The following is a 25,554-nucleotide window of genomic DNA, read 5'->3' as shown; positions in this document are numbered from 1 at the left end:
TCACACTGTCTAAACAACAGAACTTTACCGTTGTAGAAAAACTTTTGTATTAAAATTAGATAACGGTACATAGAACGGTTGAGAAAATACGAGAAAAATTGCAAAGGAAAAAAGATTTTAATCGGTCGGCGCCGTACAAAGCGACACTTACTATCAATTATCTTCTTTTATCAAGTATGAGTTAAGGTGACCATATATTTTTGTTATGTTGATGATTGAATCTTATCGGACTATGAAAATAAGTATTATGTCAAAATCTTGCAAAAAATATTCAGTGGATATGAAAAAATATCAATTATCTACAAAATCTATAAAAAAAGCATTAAATAATAATTGTCTCTAACTTATAATATAAAAAACTAAACTAAATTTAAACATAATTGGTCTTGAACTTGCTCCTCTTGAATATTGTTCAATCGCGTGAACGACACTTTATGTAAGTGTGTGAGAGATAATTTAAAAAATATTAATTGATTCTTATATATATTTATATTTTTAAAAACAAGTAATAAAGTATAAGTAAGATTTAGATTTCGATTTTTTTTTCTTTTGCTTCACGCTGTATCCTGCACGTATCAAGGTAGGCAGAGGGAACTTAGCGAACTAACATGCTTGAAGCTAAAAAATAAGTAAAAAATAAATCTATAAGTACATTAAGCCCTATAGGAATTTCAAGTGAAGCTAAGCATACTCGTATATAAGAAATATTATTTCCTATAATACAAAGCCTTTTAAATAAGTAATGGCTCACAATATCGCGTGGTATGCGACCAGTCAATAGCAGATCCTTGTGCGGTTTATTTATAACGTACGAGTTCCTACTAGACGGTACGTCTTATAAATATTGGAAAATAGTTTTCTTGGTCCTATATATAGATCTAAAAAGATTGCCTTTCCAGTGTATTTTTCTAATTTATCTTTTTCTTATAGAGACGGAGTAAGCCGCGTATTTTGAGGGTTCAAATAATCATGCTTTAAATTCCCATAAAAAATGTTCAAATCTATAGAAATTAAAAAATCATAGACGACATTTGATAAATTATCAATTTTCTAATCAAAATATTTAATATCTTCTCTTCTTAACTACATAACAAATATTTCAAAATTTTCCACCTCCCACTCATGCTTTAAGGTATATAAGACTACCCCAAAAGTATCTATCGATAAATTGTTTTCACACCCACACTTTTGATACAATAAAAGGAATATTGTGAATTTCATTATTACAGTTATAAGTCCCACACACATTGATTACTTGAGTGCCTAGAAAAAACAGCAAAAGTAAAACATGTTGCTGACACTACTGTTCCCCACTTTCCGTTGCTTCTTCACCAGACCAAGGAAATGAAAACTGAAATTAAATATTTCAATCCCTGAAGTTGGAAGCGGATGGATCGAACCCATAACCTCGAAACGGCAGCCTTGAAATAATAACTGTTGTTAATAAAATAAATGTTTATAGAAGGTACATAGAATTAATCTAAGCGATAAAGACAATTCGCTCGCCACTTTCCATTCTTTTTTGTACTCAGATAAACTACAAGACAAATAAACGTTCATCCATATGAGGATATGAACTGATAACCTTTATCGTACATAATACAACCATCTATTGTGAACTGCACTATAAAATTAGACCTTTCCGTCAGGAAACTCAACAAAAGGTCATTCGCCTGCATGTCGCCAACAAAGGTGACTCATCAAAGGTTACATACACTAAATATCATATCAATGAGTGGATAAGTGGTAATTTAAATGCGTTTAAATTGTTTATTTACTTGTTACCTAATACGATGACTGGCTAATGCGATGGTTATGGTATTAGTCTCGCTAAGATATACATGTTTTTTTGATTTCACGCTTTTTCCCGCATAGCCAGAGGGAACATATTGTTAAAACACTCCGTTCTCCACTTTACGAATAATTTGACAGACATTCGGCTTAGTGTACCAGAGCGGAGAAATGAAAATAATTTCAAACTCTTCGGAGTTGGGATCGTCTCGTCGGGAGCACTCAAATGTTTATAAAGACCACTTCTTTGTAAAAAAACCTTCTGATTGTGTTTGAAACATCAACTAGAGAATAAAAAATAAAGAAAAGACGAAAGAAGATACTAAATGTTATTCTTTAATTGGATGTCTAAAGTAAGGCTTTTGGGGATTTACAGATTTATTTGTAGATCTTCCTTTGTGAACTTCGGATTCCTCTAAGAATAAACTGTTTGTGAAGTTATTATATAAATATCAGGATTTTTTTTTCTTTGAGCTATTTTAGTATGAACTGACAATTAGTTACTGATATTTTGGACCTAAAGGTTATCATTTTATACGTTATAACTTACATTCAGGGGCATTATTATCTTTTCTCTGTCAGTATGCAGAGGGAATATGGGAATAGATTCCTACCAGGATGTTAAGACAATCCTTTTCCCACTTACCGCCGCATTCTGGAGGCCTTGCGTATTAAGTGGCGGAACTGAACGCCATGATTCAAAATGATTTAATTAATTGTTCATCATTTCAAAATTGTATAAATTGTTAAATGTTTGCATATAATCTAACAGGTTAGGAGAATATACTGATATACATGTACTCTATCGGATGTATATATTTGTTCCAGTTTTTCCACTGGTTGGGCAAATCGGATAGAAAAAACGTGTAACTAACACGTTAACTTAAAAGACGAAGAACCTAGGTGACATTTCGTTCTCTTTTTTTCATTCGTATCGAGACATTGTCTTGCAACCAGAGCAAAGAAATGAAAAGAACGCATAAAATATTTCCGAGAATGGAATTTTAACGTATAAGGCATAATACCAATAAAGCATATACTTGAGAGCCAATACGAGTCAGTGACTCATAACATGGCGAGTGGAAGCCAAACAGTAAACTAATCATTGAAATCTGAGTACTTACGTTATGTTCATTTTTGTATTTTGTGGTTTATACGACGGCGGACAGTATTGTAGAGCACTGGATGTTTTTAAAGAAACGTGACGATTACGGGCGCAATTTTTATTTCAAACGTGTTTAAATCAAAACAGTTATTAAAAAATATATTTTATCAATTTGAACTACTTCATGAGACAAGAGCGTTCAAACAAACAAACACGTCTACTTTATAATATTTACTGTATGTATAGCATAGAAATTTTAATATGAACACGAATAAACTGAAGTAGATCTAGGCCAACAAAGTTATAGCCATATTAACGTAAAAATAACGTTCTCATACGTTTGACATCCCAAGATACCGCCAACGATGCCCAAAAAGCCTAATATTTGTTATCTTAATATTTCACGGGGGAGTTGCAGAGTTGAATAGGTTCATATAAAGCTTAGCTCGAATTTACTGGGCCCGAGAGACCTAAATAATCTTAAATTTTGTGTGCAGGATAATTCACTTATCTGTTATTTATAAATTAGAAAGACTGGTAGAGGTGGACAGTGGCTAACACTACATGCGATGGTTCAGGGTTCGATATCAATTCGAAAGAATATTTGTATATAAATACAATAATTTTCCTAGTCTGCTTAACAAAATAGGGTTTCACTTTCGCCACTCTATAAATAACATAGTGCCTTAGCACTAAGTTCTCTGTGCTGCCCTACTATATGGGAAAGATGCATAAAGGCATAATTATAAATTTAAATATTCCACCAACATGGTTAAACGACACATAAAATGAGAAGAAAGAAGTATCAAAATTAAATTACCTTCTCAGTAAAAAATAATGCAATAGTGAGTTGTAAGACGGGCAGCGGGAGATGTCGGTTGATCTTTGAGAACACTGTACCGATGGAACTGTAGGAATGTCACGTTAAAATCATAAGAACCCCTCGCAGGGCATGTATCAGGTAGATGACAACGGACAAGGCAAAAGAATTATGCAGAGACTGTAGCGTTTGGCCCTCCGTTCCCTTGGACTATCTGGCTAGGGATAAACCTTGAAGCTAGAAAAAGGTAATGCGTGTTTAAACACAAAAATTTGCGCTTCAGAAATATAGTAATCATCCTCCAGATTTTCCGTCAGTTTAAAAATATCTTTAAGGCTTACCTATGAGCCTATGACCTCCTTAATAAAAATGATATTGTACTATTTAAAATTCAATGAGGCCAAACATTGTATGTGTACAGTTTACACGAACGTATAGTAAGAGTGGGGTGATTGAGTACAGTGTGTGAATCAGAGCGCGTCTTAAAGGATGGTCTCTGTTATTATGTAGTGTTTTATCTGGGGGTTTTTAGTATGGTGGTGTTTATTAGGCAGCTATTCTTCGGCCCCCTTTATCAGGTAAGAAGGAGAGATTAATCACTAAGCAGTCTGAACTTAACATTTTGGCAGTTGAGTATATATAAATATTCTGATTGAAAGTCAACGTTTCCCTGAATGTAAATTGTATCCACGACCATCGTGTAGAACTGTAGCCCGTCAATAATATATAGAAGTAAGTAAATACAATATGTATAATACACAGCATACATAAGCCTAAGTATTCGCATTTAGGTCAGTATTACCCAATGTGTTATTCGAACGTAAATTCCATTTACCCTCTTAACCCTTTAGCCGTTTCTATTTGTAACCTTTTCGTAATAACTCCGATGTATTTAGAGTGTTAGTGAAAGTTTGGCAAGCGACCAGTCGTGTCTGGACTAGGATATTTGTTTACGATCAATAATGTATTTTAGATATGTTGTGTAGGTATGTAGTGTACGACTCTAACCGCGGCAGACAGGTAGTGGGTTCGATTCACACTCGAAGAAATGAAATATTTTATATTTTCTTTTCCTTCGTCTGTTAACGAAGCAAAGCGCGGCGTTGAGTTGTACGACTCAACTCGCAATACCTTCAGAATTCGGCTATTAACACAAGGATTCCAGGTTCCCCCGGGAACCGAACCCACGGCTATTGTATTTTCACTCAAAGTTGTCCCACAGCGGCTTGACGGCCTCCAGTGACAAAAGCAACCTTGTATGTGAATATAATAACAAAACCTTGTATAGATTGTTTACAAACGTTGTGCAGTTTTAATTTGCATTATGATCTCATAGAAAAATGTAGTCTTATATGAACAAGTATGTAATAATAAAATCTTTATTTGTCACATATTAGGTCGTCTTTAGCTAGATATGCAGGGTGGGTGGTTAAAACCCTCGGTTCTCCACTTTCCGGCCAAACTTCGAGACATGGTGAATTCAGAACGTATTCGTGTTGGAACTCAACTCTGCTCTGTTTCGTCCAACAGAGCGTGGAAACGAAAATAATATAAATTAATACTTTTTTCAAACTTGAGGTTAATGCTGTTAGGCCTACTGGCTTTCACATCGACACCGGATGGGTACTGCACTGTGTAGCTGCTTGTGAGGATGCCCACAGCGGTAAAGGCTTTCCGTGTGGGACTCGAACCTCGGCTTGGGGCCGTTGAGCGAACTGGGATTTCATACTTCGAGATATACCACTTATAAATATCAGAATTTAAAGGTGTATAGCATAGTAGGAAGAAAGAACCTAGTGTTAAATTACAGTTTATATATAAGCTATAATTAATTAACCAATAAATATTCTGAAGTATTTAAAATTAGATCGAAACGTACATTTGCGGTGCTGGCAGCGTCGGTTTTCAATAGAGCGGAAATTACATCATGGAAGTAAATCGAAATGCAACTATGTTCAGTATCGTATCGAGTTCGCCATCGTTTCGCTTAAAATGTGCACTTTTCTGTAAATAAACTTCTGATTGGTACTTTAGTGGCGCGGTAAAGTGTTTCACTGGCAACGCAACTATTGCGACTTTGATCCCTACTGTGGTTGTGTATTATTTTCATTTTGAAAAAAAAAAAAAACAATGCGGCGTTGAGTTCCGCCACACAATACGCAATATTTCAAAAATTTTGCGGACACTGTGTTTAACGGAGAGTCTTAACACTCTGTTCATTCTGCCTACTCTGTAATAGGGAAGCTAAAATACAACTAAAATAGACAAAACAATTAATTATTAGAATCATCAGGTATAATTAATTGATCAAGTGGCATATAAAATTAATTTAATCACTAGCTCTAAGCCTAATTCTGATATAAAGTTATAATCTATGAAGGCAATAGGTATGTAATACTGATTTGAAGTCAAGGTTGATGAACAGACAGGAAATAGGCGCAGTTTGTGAATCACATACGTGTTTTTGTATGCAAAAGTCTTTGTATAGCATTTTTTTGCAATTTAGTTTATAATGTTTTTGTTTTGTTAATTTGTAAAAAAAATACTTAAGTATGAAAAAAAATTAAATTATTATAGGTATTGCATAAGTACGAACGGTAAAGTACGGAGTGTATGAACACTATATTCCCAGGTCCACTCTGCCTACTCTGCTATGTTCTGGATACAGTGTAAAGGCAGAAAAATTAAAGATTAAAAAAGTCGAGTGAGTATAATATACACACAGTCACACACTGTACTACAACCATCCAGAGACTAATATCGGAGTTAATTCAACCTGGCGGGGGTTTTAAAAGGCTTTTCCTGTTGAGATTCTACACAAATTAAAAAGCAACTTCACTGTTTTATTTGACCTTTCATTATACTCACATTTATGTGACATTTTGATTACTTTTACCCGCTATACTTATTTTTATCTATATTACTTATTAAATATTTATTTTATTAGCTAGATGACTGTATCGGGATGGAATTTCATGTGGATTTGTTTCTGATTGTACAAGAACGTTGTAACGTATTGTTACACTTGTTATATGTATTAAAATAACATTAAATAAATTATGTAGAAAAAGGCACTCCAAACATCTCGGATCATTATCGGATTCTTTTAAGAATTGTTTAGTCCTTTTTTATCTAATAATTTTTAAAGAATGAAAAAAGCAGTATGACCTCTTGTCTGTAGTGCTTAACCAATATAATTATTTAAATTAAACTTCAATTTAAAAATTTCATCTAATAACAAGTAGGGAGGTAGGTACATTTATAAAAATTCAATAACAACAATCTAAAATACGACAGGAGTATTCCATAAATCTAGAATCCTAGAAGAAGCAGAAGAGCATCATTTTACTTATATGTATCACACGAAATTCCTTTTAATGAAACGGAGGATAATTTGTGTAATAAAGAAAATCGACTTTATCCTTATAAATTTTAACTTTATTTTTGAATGACATAAACAGTTTGCATTAAGGAACCAGGTTAAGGGCTCTACATTACATATGCATTTTAGTTATTCCACTAACTGAACTTACAAAGGCTAGGAAATTAGAAAGAAGTTCTTTTCATTGCTCATGTGTGTAAATTGTAAATCGTTTATCTTGTTCAAAGGTTAGCTACGTATTAAAATATCTATAGGTATATACATATAATCTACGTAATAAATATGTAAGTCGAGTCGGTTGATACATCAAAGAATAATTAACATTTTAGACTTCAATCAGCATTTTTTAATCTTTTCGACTTTTAGGGTTGAAAGTACGAGGTAAGTGGCGGAAAAATCATGATGTTTCATTCGTGAACCCTTCGTTCACGCTGAATTTGAACCTAAAACCAACAACCATTTTTCAGCAAGTAATTAATTTTATTATCATACTCAATTCTGATATCCTTTATTCTGTAAAAAAAATATGTAGAAAGTATATCACATTAGAAACACAAGTTGGCGTTACTCATTTCTTAGTAAGTTATTGCATAATATTAAATTACGTATATTACACTACACGTTAATAGAAGAGAGCAAGTGACATTAAATTAAAAAGTAATCGACATTGGCCGCGTTACGCCCAAAACAAAATAAGTATATGTCAAATACGCGATTTCCTGCACCCTGTGCCCTTGAGACCCCGCTCACAATCAAGTTCCTCATAATTAACAGATCAGTATATAAGCTGGCGAAAATGTAGCAACATCACTCAGTAGCTTTCGCGCAGTCTAAAAGAAGTGCACGATGAGATTTCTGGTACGTTGGTTCTTATTTTTTACTTTTGGTTGAATTGTGGCTCTTGTATCCCAAAGGATGTGTAATGGGTTCTTTTCTGTTTGTGACATAACAGTGATTGGTGTTTGGCCTACAGCTTTTAACTTTCATTTGCAATTTTATCAAAATCGTTCCTTCAATGTTATTTTGCAACTTGTTTTGTCTGATGCAATCTGTGATATGAATTATTTAATTTGAATATGTTATTAAGCAATACAATTAACATGTTCATTTATTTCAGATTGTAGCCGCCGTCTTCGCTTATGCCGCAGCCGCACCTAGTGCGCTGTTGGCCTCACCCTACTCCAATGGCCTCCTCGCCTACGGAGCTTTGCCTGTAGCCTCCTCCATTGTGGCACCAGTCAACTCAGGAGACCTCCAAGGCGCTGCTATCGAAGCCCACGCTAAGGCCGCCGACAACGTCGTCGCCGCTGTCGACGCTGTCCGTGAATACAACGACCAGGCCGCTGAAATCCAAGGCAAGGCTATCAACGCAGCTGAGGACAATGCTTGGCAAGCAGTTAACGCTGCCCAAGTAGCTGCTGCCCAGATCGACGGTGCTGCTGCCAGCGTATCCCCCGTTGCCGCTCGTGCTGTAGCCGGAAGCGCAGTAGTAGCCCCAATTGCTGCCTACTCTGCCCCAGCTGTCGTTGCTCCCGCTATCTCTGCTTACTCTGCCCCCTTGATCGCCGGCCAATCTCTAGCTTTCCAACGTTTCGCTTCCCCCATCCTATCTTACGGCGCCCACGGTCTCGTCCACATTTAAATTTAATTTCTAGGCAAAGCAAATCAGGCTAAACGAAGATGTGTAAATAAAAAATATAAACTGTTGTATTGAATTTCATTTGATCCTATTGTTGTGATTCTAAAGGTTAAGATCTCTTATAATATTCATAACTAATTATTTAATATAGCACTACCATGTTGCAACTTCAACTAAAAATCAATTTTCATTAGGTATGTCATTTTACTTTTTTTTTTGCTTCATGCTGTATCCCGCACATAGTAGTGAAACAGAGGAAACCTGGAATCCTAGTGTTGTCCTCTATTCTTCATTAAGATACTTCCATTCCTTACTTTACGCCGAATTCTTGAGCCGTTGAGGAACTCAACGATGCGGTTTGCCTCGTTATCATAGCGAGGAAATAAAAATATTAAAAAAATATTCTCCCGAGTGGGAATTGCGCTTATAACAGTGCGTTCAGTCGCACGCTTGTGGTCCTGTACCACGAGAGCCTCTACATAATATGATCTGCGGGACATCAAATTTTGCTTTGATATACTCGTAAAGCTTAACTTGAAATTTCAAACAATAAAAGTTACCGTTTTTAAACAAATAAAATAGATATTCTATAAAAAACCATCAACCTAGGAATCTAATAAGCTAATAAATTCCAATTTATACTTAAACATTACCGTTATGTTATAAACTTTTTAATTCAAACTCATAATTTTGTTAATAAGCGAGCGGCAGTGAATTAAAATTTATAAGCTGTTTAAGCTGGACGTTAATCCTCTTGAAATTTGTTTTTCTTAAATATTGCGGCCATTTTGAATGTTTGACAGTGATTTGTGTTCTTAATTAAGTATGAAATTAATTGTGATATATTTAAGAAGTAAGCGAAAAGACTGAAGTTAGATTGTCTGATTAAACGTATCTCTCGTGTTTTGAAAGGTAGGTACAGACTTAGAGAGAAATCAATGATATAATTTCCCTTCCCTATTTGTCACTAGGTTACAGCAGCGTACAAACTTTGCTCCAATGACTATTATATATATTTTTTTTACCTTCGCGATGTATATATGCAAGCAGAGGGAACCTGGTGTTAACACACTCTGTTCCCTTTAAGACACGACACACAGACTTCCGCTCTCCACTATCCGTCGAATTCTCGAGGAATTTCTTATGGAATACTAATGTCTGCCTGCGCCTACGCAATACGCAGTACCTACTTTAATCATGATTATAATTGTCAACAATCAAATACTATACATATGCGCGGGTATTATAAGAGATTAATACAAAAAGAGGTTAGTTAAAATATAATAAATAAAAACAATTTATGGTTTTATAGTATTATTTTATTTAACCCAAATATAACACTTAAGAGACTTATAGACTCGGAAATATTTCATTTCCTTTTTCCATTTCAACCAGTCAATTTTACAGTTACACATTGTGCCCCTGCGCCACGACTGGTCTAAAAAGATAATGTGTATAAAATTTACGTTTTTACAAAGAAAAGTCGCGTGAATTAAGTACTGCATACTTAAAACATTGCATGTCGTAAATTCGTTACGCTACGCATTGACGTGAGATCATCACGTGTAAAACGAGATAGACATATACACAAAGTATAAGTTAGACAGAGATGGAAACAATGTAAATATTTTATGAAAGTCAACAAAATATTTAGATTCTATCGAACTTCGATAACCGGCGTAATATGTTTACGTTTCACGTTTGAATGAGTAATAAATATTAGCCGTGTACTGGTCCCTTATAATGGATCTTTTGAATATTAGTTTTGTATTTTCCTTAATATATTAATCGGTCATGTCGATTTCTTACATTTTATTACACAGTTACAAAGAGTCTACGTTTCACACTTTCCTCTGAATCCTCTTTTCGAGCGATTTTTAGCGTCTTGAATTATTAACACAACGTCTTTTGAAGAGATGAAAATATTAATAAATAATATTGCAATCCCTCGAGTGAGTTCGAACCCACAACCGTCGCCCGTTTTAGTACATTTGTTACTGTCAGGAACTTTAAATCGAATAATATTTGTAATTAACGACTTCATTTAAAACTATTTATATTTATTTTTATTTCTATTAGTGGGAATCGAATCTGCAACAGGTTACACGTTACAGTCACTTGCTTGTGGCACAGTGGCATAAGTATAGTACTTATAAAGGATTTCTCATGCACGCTCGGAACACCACAATAAAAAGAACAGAACAGCATAGAAGGATTTCTCAAAAATCTTAAAGACCTTTACCAGACCAGACCAGACCAGAAGTAAGCTTTTCATAGTAATAAAATAATGTAATGAAAACATTAGCAACATAACTCAGCCCTAACCTAACAAATATAAAGTTAATAGTTACGTACCAATAAATATTCTGAAAGTGGGAGGTCTCAAGCACCGGAATCAAATTTCCTTCGCATCGTTAAGTGCGTTATGCGATACTCCAGCCAATTAATTGATTCATCTTATTTATGAATAGCTAGCTCAGAGTGGTGTTACAGGGAATGAATCAGTTTTAGTAGTTTTATTTTATGTATTGTTCGTATTTTCGTCAAATTTTCTGTGTCAGTTTTTTTAGTGTCATAGTGTTTTTTGCAGAATTTGTAGAGAGAGGGAACCTAGTATTAAGGTTTCCCCCAGTCAATAAAATGATTATTTTTCATTTATTTTAATCTCCCTGTCCTGGTAGACGAAACGGTTAAATTCCGCCAATGAAACGCACGTGCGATATTTCGAAGTTTGGGCGGAAAGCGGAAAACACAGTGTAAGATCTGAAACTACTTTTTAAACGGTTTTATTTAGCTCACCCCGTTTGTTTGTTTGGGTCAAATTTAGTAATTGAAATTTAACCCTCTTCCCGTTAACCGATTGATCTGAAATTTGGTATACGCCTTTAATTCTGGTGACAATACAATTATCCATATTCAATATTATTGTGAATCCAAGATGGCCGCCGCTACAAGATGGCGGACAACTTAGTTTTTTTCAATCCCATCAATATGGATATCAAATGAAAGGGCTTGTCAAGTAGAATTCAGTGGACTATACAAAATCAAAATCCAAGATGGCCGCCACTATAAGATGGCGGACAAGTTAGTTTTTTTCAATCCTATCAATACGGGTATCAAATGAAAGGGCTTGTCAAGCAGAATTCAGTGGACTATACAAAATCAAAATCCAAGATGGCCGCCGCTACAAGATGGCGGACAAGTTAGTTTTTTCGATCCCATCAATATGGGTATCAAATGAAAGGGCTTGTCAAGTAGAATTCAGTGCACTATACAAAATCAAAATCAAAGATGGCCACTGCTACAAAATGGCGGATAATGTAGTTTTCAATCCCATCAATATGGGTATCAAAATAAAGGGCTTGGTAAGTATAATACAGTATACTATACACAATTACAATATGAATCTCCCACCTAAGTCAAGATCTGGTATCCTGTCGAGGACTGTGTGGCTATAGGGTGCCTAAAAATGATACGTCGCAAGGGGTACCACCCAAGGTAAAAGGTAAAAGCGCGCCGAGAACTGTATGGCACTAGGTGGATAAAAATGATATGTCGTTAGCGTTTTCCCCTCAAGATTCAGGCACATCTTGTTGTACATAGCCTTGTCCCTCTATTGGACCTCTGGGGGGGTCGTTCGTAACATTCTCCATTAACCTTGCAATAATGAGACATCGAGCCTCATTTCAACGAATTGAATAGCATGAGAAATAAAAACTAAAAACTTAAAAATAAAAAAGTATAAAAAAAATTTTAAGTTAAACGGTTTTATATTGCAGATAAATGTACTAAAAGCTAAAAAATAATTTCATAGAAATTATGATTACTAAAATAAAATCGTGGGGACACTTGCTACTTACCACTAGGTGGGTGAAGTCTCACGCTATGTCTTTCAATTGTAGATATTGGACGTGCCCCACGTGTCATAAGCCATTTTTTATATAAAATCACAGCAAAATATAATGTAATCCTTTAAAATGCGTGACATAACAACGTACGTTTAATGAAATATGACATGCGAAGTGCGAATGTGTCACTGTAATTAGTTGCGTCAAGTTAATTAAGAAAATTGTATGAATATGTTGAATTTAACATGAGTTTTGAATAGATTTCATTTTGTAGAATTTATATGTTTTATAGCTTCACATATACCAGGGTAGACAGAAGGAACCTGGTGCTAAGGAACTAAGTTCCCAATATTCTGCCAAATTTTCCAAACGGTGCGTGTTGATTGGCGGAAATGAACGCCACATTTTGTTTACTGGAGCTGGGAAATGAAAATAATTAAATCTCAAGAGTAGAAATCGAACCCACAACCATTACATTTTGCAGTCAGATGATGTAGTATTGTTCCACGACGAGCAATAACATATTTTTAACAAAAATACTGAATAAAGAGCGCCTTGAGCCTTAATTAAGTTAAAATATTAAGTAATTCATAGAAGCCGTGCCGAATATTAGTATTGTAACAAAAAACTAATTGATTCGACGATGGTTTGATGTCATTACGCATAATCGACGCTGCAAATATTCAACAGATCATATTACACATTGTTATGTGGATTGAGGATTCATAAATGCTTATAACACCTAAACAAGATAAAAATACTTGGTGGCTTCTCACTGGCTATCCCTCTAGGGATAAATAAAGTGTGAACCAATAGTTCCTGAGATTGACGCGTTCAACCTTGCAAACTTTTCGTCTTTATAATATATTAGTAATATAGTATAAGTACGTATATACAACTTAAGTATCGAGGCCGTACGTCCGTCCTCGTAACTCTTTACTCCGATTGTTTCGCAACGGATTATCTCTAAATCCATCGGCTTTGTTACATTGCTCCATCATTTTATTGTCAGTTAGAGGATTCAAATTTAATTTACGATTTAAAAATGTTTGTATGGTTATACAAGTATGTATGTAGATATGTTTTTATTTACTTGCGTAAGCCAAGTCTGCGGTTGATTTAGCAGTTTATTATTAGAATCTGTTTTTTTTTTAACTTTCTAAATTTGCAATTACAATGAATTTAATTAAAGATTACAATATTAAAGTTACCCTCATATATAATCATTTATCATTTCTCCTAGTAGATCAAACTCAGAAGCATCGCGAGAGAAGGCTCTCTGTGCCACGACGACCTCTTATATATATTTTATTTCACATTTATTATACACTATATTTTGTAGCTTCACATTCTGTCCCGCACATAGCAGGGTAGACAGAAGGAACATGCGAATATAGTGTTGAGACTTTCCGTTCCCATTAAGACACTCCGTGTCCCGCTTCCACAGATCGCTTCCACCGATTGTTGTAGGCATTGCGTGTTGAATGGAGGAACACAAAGCCGCGCTTGCTATAATATACATATACAAATACGTACGTAGATTCATTTAAACAAATCACATAAGCTTGATAGGATTATTAAAAGCCAATAAAAGGTTTAGTAGCTGTACGTTCCTCATCAAATGAGCTTGCTGGTATCATATTATTACGGTACCAACCCACTAAGCTCAAGCGATACAGGACTTCCTGTTTGTTCTATTTAACGTTAATTTTATTAATTGTAAGACCAAGTTATGCCCGTAACTTTGTTGTTTGTATAAAATTTTATGATTCGAATGTAATGATATTTAGTTTAAAATATTTTTATTTGTTATTTATTTTATATCCAATATAAAATAGAAAAAAGGGTATGTAGTGTTAGGACACTTCGTTTCCTACGTACCGCCTAAAATTATATAATTTAATTATATATTCTTCCTTAACAAATGGACTATCCAAGACGAAAATATTTTTTCAATTGGAACTAGTAATTTCTGAGATTAATACATTCAACCAATCAAACTGTACAACTTAATTATATTAGTATGTATAAACACATTTTTTAAATAACTGGTAATGTTAAATTTAATTATAGGAGATTAGATCCCAGTTTTGTAGGAAATCTTACACATGTATATTATCGTAGGATATCAGGAAGTTTCTCTAACTTGGGGTACCGAATAGCGGCATTAATATTCTGAGAAAGTACACTACTTTCCGAGTTACCTGCTATAATTTGGAAAATGATATATTATGCTTCGTATAATTGAACGGTCGATGATAAAATCACGGGATACAGGTTAAATCTTACTAATATTCATCAATAACTGTTATTGAAAAGGCCGTTGTGGCGTAGTAAAATAAACGTTGGACTGTAAGCGAGATGGTTGCGGGTTCAATCCTTGTTTGTAAAACTTCAAATTATTTTCATTTTCCGGTCTGGTAGACAAATTGCGGCGTTGAGTTCCGTATCTCAACATCCAATGTCCCAAATTCAGATGGAAAACGGGGACCCGAGTACCTTGATTTGATTTTCTATCTGCCCGGGGTGGGCAATAGAAATTCGTAATCAGGCTTCATGAGCTATGAGAAAGAGAGAGACCGTAAAATTGGCATATCTGTTAAATAATAACTCGTATTGAAAGAGTTAAGCAACGTTATAAATTCGAAAAGACGATGGGTGTGCATATTTATATCTGTGCTTGCATATAAAGTAGTCGTTCTTGCATGTTGACCAAACATAAACGACAAACATTGCAGTCGGAAGCACTTAAACATTTATTTCTGAAGATTTTAAAATTAAATGGCTATCCCTTGTTGAAACCAGAATTGAACGTTCTACGAATAAAATGTCTTCTTGTATTATAGTTTATTTTTCAGATATTGTCGGAGTTTAATGCAGCATTTTGTAAATATGACCAGACCGAGACTAAAAAAACAAAAATATTACTAAATTTATAAATCAGAGAAATTTTCATTGAATCTAGAACCTTGTCCTGTACTGTAAATTATCAATACATAGTTTAATTGGAGGCCGTGGACAGCGGCACTGGGTGTTTAACTATAATCGCGGAAAAATTCTTTTGATCGCTCTGCTAAGAAAGCGCAGCGTTGAGTTCCGCCACGCAAAACACAATGTCTTTTTAGTCTTTACTATCCTCTCTCTGCCTACCTTGCCACATGAATGATACAGCATTAAGCTACGTAATAACAAAATGCATAAATTTCTAGATTGTAAAATTTTAATAACACTTGCATAGTAACTATTAACAGATAACTTATATTATTTTACAATTCCCTGTGCAGTTGCAATAGGTTGAATGAACGACCGTAAAGTACAACACGACCGCGAAAACAACAAATCTGGTTACAATTAGACGCAACACAGAAATGTGGAATTTATTTGCATCGTTTATCTTGTTTACTATTTTTATAGAGCAGGATAATTCTTGAGACATTGCGAGTTGAGTGCGTTTAACGCCGCGTTCATTTGTTACCAAAAGTTGTTTCTTGTTATCAAGTAAATAAAAAAAAAATAATTTCTTTAAAAGGGAATGGCCCACAACCGTCTCGTTTATAGGCCGACGCTGTCCTGCTGCGCCACAATAACAGTTATTGATGGATATTATAAGAAAGTATCTGTGTCATGTGATTTTAAGATCAGACCTTTAATTAGGTTTCAATTATATTGATTTTTTATATTACTTTTAAATGCGGAAAGGAGAATTCTATTTTAATATATCCATTTCTCTCAGTAAACTTCCATTGGAGTTATAGTTATATAATAGATATATTTAAATTATTTATTACAAATTGGAAGAGTTTATATGTGTCGAAAGTGCTAATCTCAAGAACTGTTTGAAACTAAATAAATATTTTCCTCCAATCTCCATCGTAGTAGATTTAACAAGTCTCCAAATTCAAAGCCATAATCCCAAAAATTATAGAAATTAAACCCATAAACAAAGACTTGAGGAGAGAGATGGCGGTTGGACTTCACATTTTTAAAAAATATTTACTTTGCCAATTTTTGGCAAGAAAATTAAACTTGCTACCACTTACAAGTAATTCAACCACGCCACACCATATCACTTAATGTTTATTGAATAAATGATGAAGACTCAAGCATCTTTATGTCGCTTGTAAACTGTTGGAGTAACAACTGTAGTCTGTACGTATTCCGCAACGAAGTTTATTAGCCGAGGGAGACCGTAACGGTTTAAGTTACTTCCCGTTATATGATATGTGCTTTGTTTGTACAAATTTCGTTTTGTTTTTGTTTTTTTTTAATAAGCAAAGATATGTTAGTACAGGAGGTATTGCGTGTTGGAAACCGTAACCTAACGCTGCATTTTGTTTCGATTCACTCGATCTACTAAGACTGTTTACGTACTTCTTTACATAATAGAAATTAATAAATAGAATTCCATTTAGTAAGGGAATAGAAGGTAAAGCAAAGGAAAAACTATATATAATCTTGAACCAAATGCTCACTAGGGTGTATAAAGTTCGACGTTTTGGAGAAAAAACCACATTTCACAGCCTTGGCATTTAGTTTGTGCATTTCAAAATAAAAGCTTAAGAAATATTAATTATGGAGGACTCTTTTTTAAGTTTTCTTTCAACATAGTAAATTTAATGGTTTTTTTTTTACGGTTGAACTAAATTGAATTAAACCGCAACTACGACTTTCTAGTTTAAATGTCTGGAACGGATGTTGGATATGTTCCTTCTGAAATAGTACGCAAAGTGACGTGTTATTACTATAAAAACAGATTTTAAAAAAATACCAAGCGCGGCGTCGGGTTCCACCATTCAACACGCAATGTCTCAAAAATTGTGCGGTACGTGAAGGACGGAGTGTCTTTTCATTAGTGTCCCCTTTTTACCCTGTCATATAAGGCATACAGTGTGAAGCGACAAAAAACAATAAAATTATTAAATTTATGCCTTCGGTTCATATAGGTATAGTCTTCGTTACCTTTTTAGAACATTAAAATTTATATATGGGAGAAGGGAGTTATTCACAGACAGAATGATCCTTAAGCATGTACATTTTCTGCACATAATTTAAGCATAACAGGAATTGAACGAATTGAATACAGTGGTATCAAGCGAATTGAATAGCGGTGCAAAATCGAGGACATGAAAACTATTTGAATAAATAAATTCCCTGCGTGGGAATCGAACTCACATCCATCGCGTCTATAATAAAATTCTCAACAAACATTTTCATATAAACCCAAATTACTTTTGCTTTAAAATCTTAAAATTCTTAGCAAATTTTTAAACAACACCGTTTAATTGCTAAAAACTCGGTAACTTTTCACGTTATTTAAATCCAAGCTTTTAATTTTCTCTTCTAAAACTACGTTGACTTAAAAAGCTTTAGGAAGGCGGAGTTTTGGGCTTCCCTCGTAATAACGTAGCCTTAACCTTTGACAAGTACAAGATCGAGTTAAAATTCATTTTAATCACTTTATGTTAGCAGTTGAGTTAGATTTTAATTTAAATTTAAATTTAGCTTTTGTAAAACTACGTACTTTTATTTTTTAAGAGGAATAGATTTTGACAGTTTCTATTTCATATTTTGTATTTCTGACAACGGCGATATTGCATTTATGTAATCTTTCCAGAAGAATGTTGTTGCATCTCATTTTACCTGGAACAAAAAGAACATATTAGCTATATGGAATATGGAAATTACTATGAGTTAAAATTGCACATGACACATTTCATGTAATGTCCTATTACGTTTCTAAATAAATGGAGAAAATTATGTTAACCAACACCAAATGTGGTTTTTAATGCGAACTAGAGATTTTCGCGTTTAACCAAACAACAACTGTTCTGTTTTTAATACGAATAGATAAAGAGGATAGAAGGATCTATTTAACTATTGTTATTAAAATATTATATCTTATTATATAAAATACAAATAGGTAGGTAGTCATTAATTGTAAGCACTTGTGATAAGCCAATTGAGATTACTATCAATAATATAATTAATAATAATTCTCCCCTAATAAATAAACAAACAATTTACCGCCGCCGTTAATGATAATAGACACGTGTATTGAGATCTATTGAGATTTCAGTGAACATTATTATAAATACTGATACTATAGATTTAAAATGATATAATAAATCATTTAAAATCAATCAATCCATGGGTGACTGACTGTGAACACGACAGGTTGTAGGTTCGATTCCCACTCGAGGAAATGTAATATGTAATATTTTCATTAACTTCCTCCTGGCATTAATCCCGGCTATTGCCAGGGTCTGCCCTCCTACTCAACCTACTCCACTTTGCACGGTCTTTTGCGTCCTCGGTGGTTAGACCATTGGCTCTCATGTCCTGCATCACGACATCCAGCCAGCGCTTCCTTGGGCGTCCAGGAGGTCTCACTCCAGGAACTGATATAGCAAGGCACTTGCAACCGACATAGTTCTTAGGCCGGCGCGTAACGTGGCCAAACCATCTCAGACGACGCTCTTGGAGCTTATCCGCTACGTCACGGACCCCAAGACTACCTCGAATGAATGTGTTGCGTATGCGGTCAGACCGCGTTACGCCGCACATCCACCTCAGCATCTTCATTTCCGTGACGTGAAGCTCCTGAGTGTGCCGAGATAGTGCCGGCCAACATTCGCTGCCGTATAAAAGAACCGGTCGGATGATGCTCTTGTATATCAGCCCCTTGAGTTTGGGCGGTATTCTGCGGTCGCAGACCACACCAGAGACCTCCCGCCATTTGGCCCAGGCAGCGCTTATCCGCCCTTGGACATCGTGATCGATGCCTCCAGACTCGTGCATAACGGATCCAAGGTACCTGAACTTCTCCGACTTAACGGCTGGCTCAGGACCTATAAGGATCGTGCTCGAGTCCCGGCTCCCGCAGGCCATGTACTCTGTCTTCGACACATTTAGTTTAAGACCGCCGTTCTCAAGCGTACCCTTCCAGAGGTTCACTTTACGCTCCAGCGTCAGTCGGTTCTCGGCAATGAGTGCTATGTCATCGGCATACATCATCAGCCATGGAGGCTGGTCCTGGATGTGAGCCGAGACAATATCGAGCACTACATTGAATAAGAACGGACTAAGAGCCGAGCCCTGGTGAACCCCCACTGTAATCGGGAAGGGTCTAGTGTCGCCAACAGCAGTCCTAACCATAGAAGCGGAATCGTGGTACATGTCTCTGATAATCTCAATATAGGCCTCAGGGATCCCTTTGGATCGCAATGCCCACCAGATACACTGACGAGGCACACAGTCAAAGGCCTTCTGCAGATCTAAAAAGGCCACATGCAGAGCTCTCCTTTTTTCCCTGTATGCCTCCATCAAAGTTCTGAGGGCGAAAATGGCGTCCATGGTGCCCGATCCTGGCTGAAATCCATATTGAGACTCAGAGATAGTACACTCTCGGCGGAGCCTGAGGTCGATCATGCGCTCGAAGAGCTTCATGGTATGACTCATAAGCTTAATGCCCCTATAACTACCACAATCTTGAACACTGCCCCTTCCTTTGTAAATAGGGGTAATGAAGCTAAGCCTCCACTGATGCGGCATCTTACCAGTGTTCAAGATATGGTTAAAAAGGTCAGTAAGCATGAGCACACCAAGAGAGCCCAACGATTTCCACGCTTCGATCGGAATGTCGTCAGGTCCCACCGCTTTTCCGTTCTTCATGCGTCGAAGGCAATTACGTGTTTCGTCAAGGGTTATTGGGGCAATAAGTCCGAGGTTAGGCGGTGGGTCGTGATGAAGACTGCATGGGTGCTGAGTATTCAGCAACTCCTGGAAGTAGCTTCTCCACCTCTCCTTCACAGAGGCATGACTACAGAGCAGCGTGCCCTGGGAATCTTTGACGCAAAGACATTTTGCGATATCTTGCGTCACTTTATCCCGGGAACGTGCCAGTTTGTAAATGAGCTTCTGCCCCTCCACAGTTTCAAGTTTATCATACAATGGTGACAAACTTTCACTGCGGGCTCTGGCTACAGCTCTTTTACAGGCACGTTTAGCTACTGTGTACTCCAGTCTGTCTTCAGGAGAGTTGGATTCTTGCCACTTCTTAAAGGCAGCCTTCTTTTCACGAGTCACCTCCTGCACCTCGTCATTCCACCACCATGTCTCCTTGTCGATGACACGTCCTCCCCTAGAAAGGCCAAGAACTCGCCTGCCCGCCGCAATGATTGCCGACTGAGCCCGATCCCAAGCATCCTGAGCAGTCTCGGTGTTAGTCGAAATATCGTGACTTTTCACCTCTGCCAGGAAGTCGGTCTGCATCGGTCCATTCAGCAACCACCACTTGATCCGAGGCCTACGTTTCTCGGCTACTTTCTTCTTCGGAGTGACGTTAAAGTCCATGACAAGAAGACGATGTTGGGCCGTTAGGCTTTCGCCTGGAATGACCTTACAGTTAGTTACCCTGCCCATATGACACCGTCTGGTCAACAAGTAGTCAATTTGAGTTGAGTGGGACCCGCTCTTATACGTGATAAGGTGCTGAGAATTCTTTTGGAAGAACGTATTCACGACGGCCAGATCAGACGCAATACAGGTTCTCAGAATGTTTTCTCCCTCTGCATTGCGAAGACCGTGCCCAAAACCCCCGTGAACACGTTCATACGGCTCAGCAGCCTTACCGACGTGCCCGTTCAAATCCCCCCCAACTAAGACCACTTCGGTAGACGGCACAGCAAGTAGCACCCCTTCATACTGCTCCCAGAATGTCTCCTTTTCGGCCGCGCTACATCCCGCCTGGGGAGCATAGGCACTGATTAAGTTTGTGATAACGCCCTCAATCAGTACCCTCACTCGCATCAAGCGGTCGGAGCGACGGTCAACTTCAAGGAGCCCATTCTGAAGCTCTTCAGAAAGCACTACCGCTACACCGTTTCTACCCGAAGGTGACCCAGTGTATATAAGCCGGTAACCCTGTCCGATGTTACGGGACTTATTACCCTTCCAGCGAGTTTCCTGGAGGAAAGCACACTGGACCCGACGTCTCATGAGTACATCTGCGAGTTCCCTGCATCGTCCGGTTAGAGAGCCAATATTCCACGTTGCAAAGCGGAGTTTTCGTCTGGGTACTTGCGTCTTTAACCGTGCCCGTACTTGACACGGTAGCCCTTGCCCACTTGTCGCAGGTGTAGGGCGATGTGCCTGCGCGTCGTTATGCGGCGACGCCCTAGCCGTACCCAGTCTGTTGTTGGTCCGTTCCATATTGTGGCTGTTTGTGGTTTTCCTGGAGCGACTGCCGTCTGACCTCCAAAACCCCCTTTGTGGGGAAAAACCGAGGGGAGAAGAAAATAGAGGGGGGTAGGATAGGTATAGGAGGGAGCTGGAGAAAGGAGGAGGAGAGGGGGGGGGACACCATTCTTACGGACTGGATGAGGATATAAGAGTGGCGGCTCGAGGATCCGGGGTCGCGTACCCGTATGCCCACAAACCAATATCGGACAGGTATTAGTCTGGACACCCTCTGGATGGTGGTAGGTGGTGGATGGTATGTAATATTTTCATTAACCTATACACATTACCCTGCTTACATCGCGCAGTCGGATAACAAAAATCTTGACATCTACTTTGCATAACGGTTTCTATGCACAGCATGCTGTATGCTACACTTTGTCTTGCATATTAATCGTCGTAGACTTATTACGCAGTTAACTAATAACTTTTGATATGCAATGCAATTGTTTTATTGTTCATTTTAACAATTGATAGACGTTTATATGGAGATACCTCACACTTAGATGTTTAATATGCAGTATTGGCGTATATGGACGGCTGCATAGTTATTTGTTGCATCTTTTATTTTGTATTGTATTATAGTTGCATATATAAAAACACATTTAAATTTCTATATTGACTTTGTGGCGTACTCAAATAGGCTTTTGCTTTATACTGTGATTAAATGCATATTATGCATTTAGACCTTAATGATTGTAAAAAATACCGCTTGATAATCATTATTGTAAAGAAAATATTTAATAATAATCCTTCCTTAGCAGTCGGGAAAAATACTAACCAAACCTAACTGCAATAGTTTATTTTAGCGGGATACCGCGTGAAGCTGATAAAAAAAATGTTTAACAACAAAAAATACGCATAGAATAGGTAGGTAGGTATTTCAAAAAAGTTTAAATGTTAACAAAGAATCTTTTAAGACATAATAATGATGATCATTTTAAATGATTACTTTAAATGATTTTGTAAGTGATTCCGTTACATCAAAATTGCTTAGCTTTCTAAATAAAATTCAATAGACATTCATAAAACGTATGAGTTAAATTATATAGGAGTTGTTATGAATGCTCAATTAGTTTTCGAGTTATTCTTTTTAATTTCATCTATATATCGCATATATCAAATTTAGTGTTAAAACACTCTGTCCCTCACATTGCGTGTTGAGATGCTGAACTTCAAACGAACATCTCCCTTTAACTTCTCACCAGAGCGGAGAAATGAAAATAATTTATTTCCCTAAGTGGGAATCGAAACCACAATACCGATGGTATGTGACGTTTGCCACCACTGCGTCATGACTACTTGAACGGGAAATGGTGAATACCAACTAAATAAAGAAAAAAGAACTATAGATAACGTTGTTTTATGTTATCATTTTGTTTTTGAATTTAAGAAAATATTTGAAAATATAAACAAAGCGTACCAATTATTAAAACATATTCAATGATTTACACGATTAGGTCCACTCGTTTAGTATGCGGCACGTCACATCGAATATCTTGTCGATCACTACTTATTGTACGACTGTAGTGTAATATTAATGAGACATTTCGAAAACGTATTATAACACTTTCTAATGTCTATTAACCCAGTGCCAAGACAACCTTTGGTTGTGGGTATTATTCCCACTCAAGGAAATAAATTATTTTCATTTCCTCGCTCTGGTTACAAGACAAAATGCGGCGTTGAGTAACGCCACTCAAAAGTTGACCTTGTGCGTTCAACAATTTTTTAATCAAAAATTCATTATTATTTAACAATTTCGATAATAAATATCTACTAGTCTAAAAGTAATTTACCAAGTATTTTATAAGAACTTCAGGTGCTTTTAAAAGTTTTGAACAACTCGCCTGTAATCAGTCTTCTTTGCGTCAGATCGATAAGATACAAGTTATAACTTATTTAATTCATCATTCTATTTGTTTGTAAAATAAATGTTACTCCTTGATGTAAGGAGTTTCAGTTCGGAACTAATAATTTTATAGATTTTTGGATTCAAATAGAAACATTTACGTAATTTTGTTAAAAAATATGTACTTTACAATACGAAACTAAATTATAATTTTTGCACAGAAACTGGTAAATGTGTCTATCAATTTTTTTTTTATAATTCAGAAATTAGAATCATTGTAGAAAGTAAAGAAGTATTTTGAACGAGATACTTCTGTAGCAACATATTCTATGCGAGCACCAGCTGTCGACTTCAATAATTGAACAGTGCGTCATTAAGGCCCGATACTAATGAGTTGCTCCAGTGTGTTGTACTTAAAACAATTTTTATTATTATCGCGGTAGTGGCGCCAGTGTTTAACAAGTGTCTAATTTCAATACAAACTTGTGTCTAGACTTGTAACTTTTATAAAATATATATTTTTTTTAATATTAGACTGTATCTCGCGTATTGCAGGGTTACCAGATGAAGACGAACCCTAGTGTTTGAAGAAGCTGATCCCCCCACCTTTCGGCACATTTTCATGATATTGTTATATCTTGTAAGCAGAGCGAGAAAAATAAAATGATTCATTTGTCTGAATGGAAATAGAACACACAACCATGAAGCCACTGAGGCTGGTGAAGATCTTGCAAAATGCGATAGCTTGAGTCAGAAGGCAGATCCTGGCAACAAACGCCCGGAGTAATGCCAGGCAGTAGAAGAACTTTAACCACAAGTACCTAGCATATATTAGTATATACAAGATACCTTACAAATTACCTTCATGCTAATTATTTCCTGAACACTTTCTTTTGTTGCATCTGTATACATATATTATGTTAACTAAATGAGCTTAACTTATGTAAATAAGGAAATGAGATGCCTAAAATGAGGAAATCATTAGAATTTTATTGCATGTTACATAAACGAAGATTTAATTGTTTTATAATTGCCTTCGGCCGCCTTGACGCAGTGGAATTCTAGTCTAAATGATTATTTTTAAATCACTTTCATTGTCCCGCTCTGGTAGGCATACCACTGCGTTAAGATCCGCCACTCAACACACAATGTCTTTAAAATTGGGCTGCTGTTCATGAAAAATGTAAACCAACTTTTATCATTAAAAGTGCATCTTTCCTATATTAGCGCTTAAGCATATATGAATATGAAAAGTTTGTGTATAATTTTCGACGTAGGATCTTATTACTCCTTGAAACTTATAAAAGTAGGTATAATAACAAAAGTTTTAACCGTATAGAAATTTGGCTTTAGTACCTAGAATGCACGTGTATTTTAGTATGCTAGGTCGCTGGTTCATACTGTGGACGAAATGTGTATGAAAACATTGATATAGTAAATAAAGTGTTTGTAGGTATCAGGAAACATTTTTGCTATGTTATTTTGCATTAATGCTTTTCCCCCATACAGGATAGATAACGGAAACGTAGTGTTAAGATACTTCTTTCTCTACATTCTGCCCAATTTTCAAGATCTTGACGTCGGAGAGGAACTTAATATCGCACTCACCATAGCGGGGAAAAAAGTAAGCATAATTATACCCCTGAATGGTAATCAAACTGAAAACCGCGTTTACAATCAGACGTTGCCCCACTGCACCTCTAGCTTCAAAAACGTTTAAACAACATTCATAATACAAAAATATAATTATCCAATCATCTATAGGTACAATTAAATTTATAAACTAAAATTATTTCAATTGCTTATAACGTAATGGTATATAAACAATCGTGACTACTTTGTATTGATATTTGTCTTTGTTACGATGACCCGATTTCCCC

The 25,554-nt window shown here is 36.2% G+C and overlaps 2 protein-coding genes across 3 annotated transcripts in view; one reads left to right on the top strand and one right to left on the bottom strand.

Moving 5' to 3' along the window:
- The window catches only part of LOC146532980 (uncharacterized), a 109,075-nt gene that overhangs the window by 61,232 nt on the left and 22,289 nt on the right, over positions 1 to 25,554 (bottom strand). The gene's annotated exons all lie outside the window — the stretch shown is intronic.
- On the top strand, positions 4,170 to 8,805 carry LOC146532981 (pupal cuticle protein PCP52-like). 2 transcript variants are annotated; one of them, XM_085196640.1, is made up of 2 exons: positions 4,170 to 4,294; positions 8,216 to 8,805. In XM_085196640.1, exons 1-2 carry the CDS (start codon positions 4,250 to 4,252, stop codon positions 8,738 to 8,740), a joined length of 570 nt encoding a protein of 189 aa, XP_085052766.1. In that variant the 5' UTR covers positions 4,170 to 4,249; the 3' UTR covers positions 8,741 to 8,805. The 2 variants fall into 2 exon arrangements, with proteins under 2 accessions (XP_085052766.1, XP_085052767.1); XM_085196641.1 differs by lacking the exon at positions 4,170 to 4,294 and adding an exon at positions 7,504 to 7,956.

Source organism: Heliconius melpomene, chromosome 13 (genome assembly GCF_056956725.1).
Source record: "Heliconius melpomene rosina isolate 202511_hmr_F chromosome 13, ASM5695672v1, whole genome shotgun sequence".
Taxonomy (NCBI): Eukaryota; Metazoa; Arthropoda; class Insecta; order Lepidoptera; family Nymphalidae; genus Heliconius; species Heliconius melpomene.
Note: the sequence above shows the minus strand (reverse complement) of the source record. Positions and strands in the feature narration are given on the sequence as shown.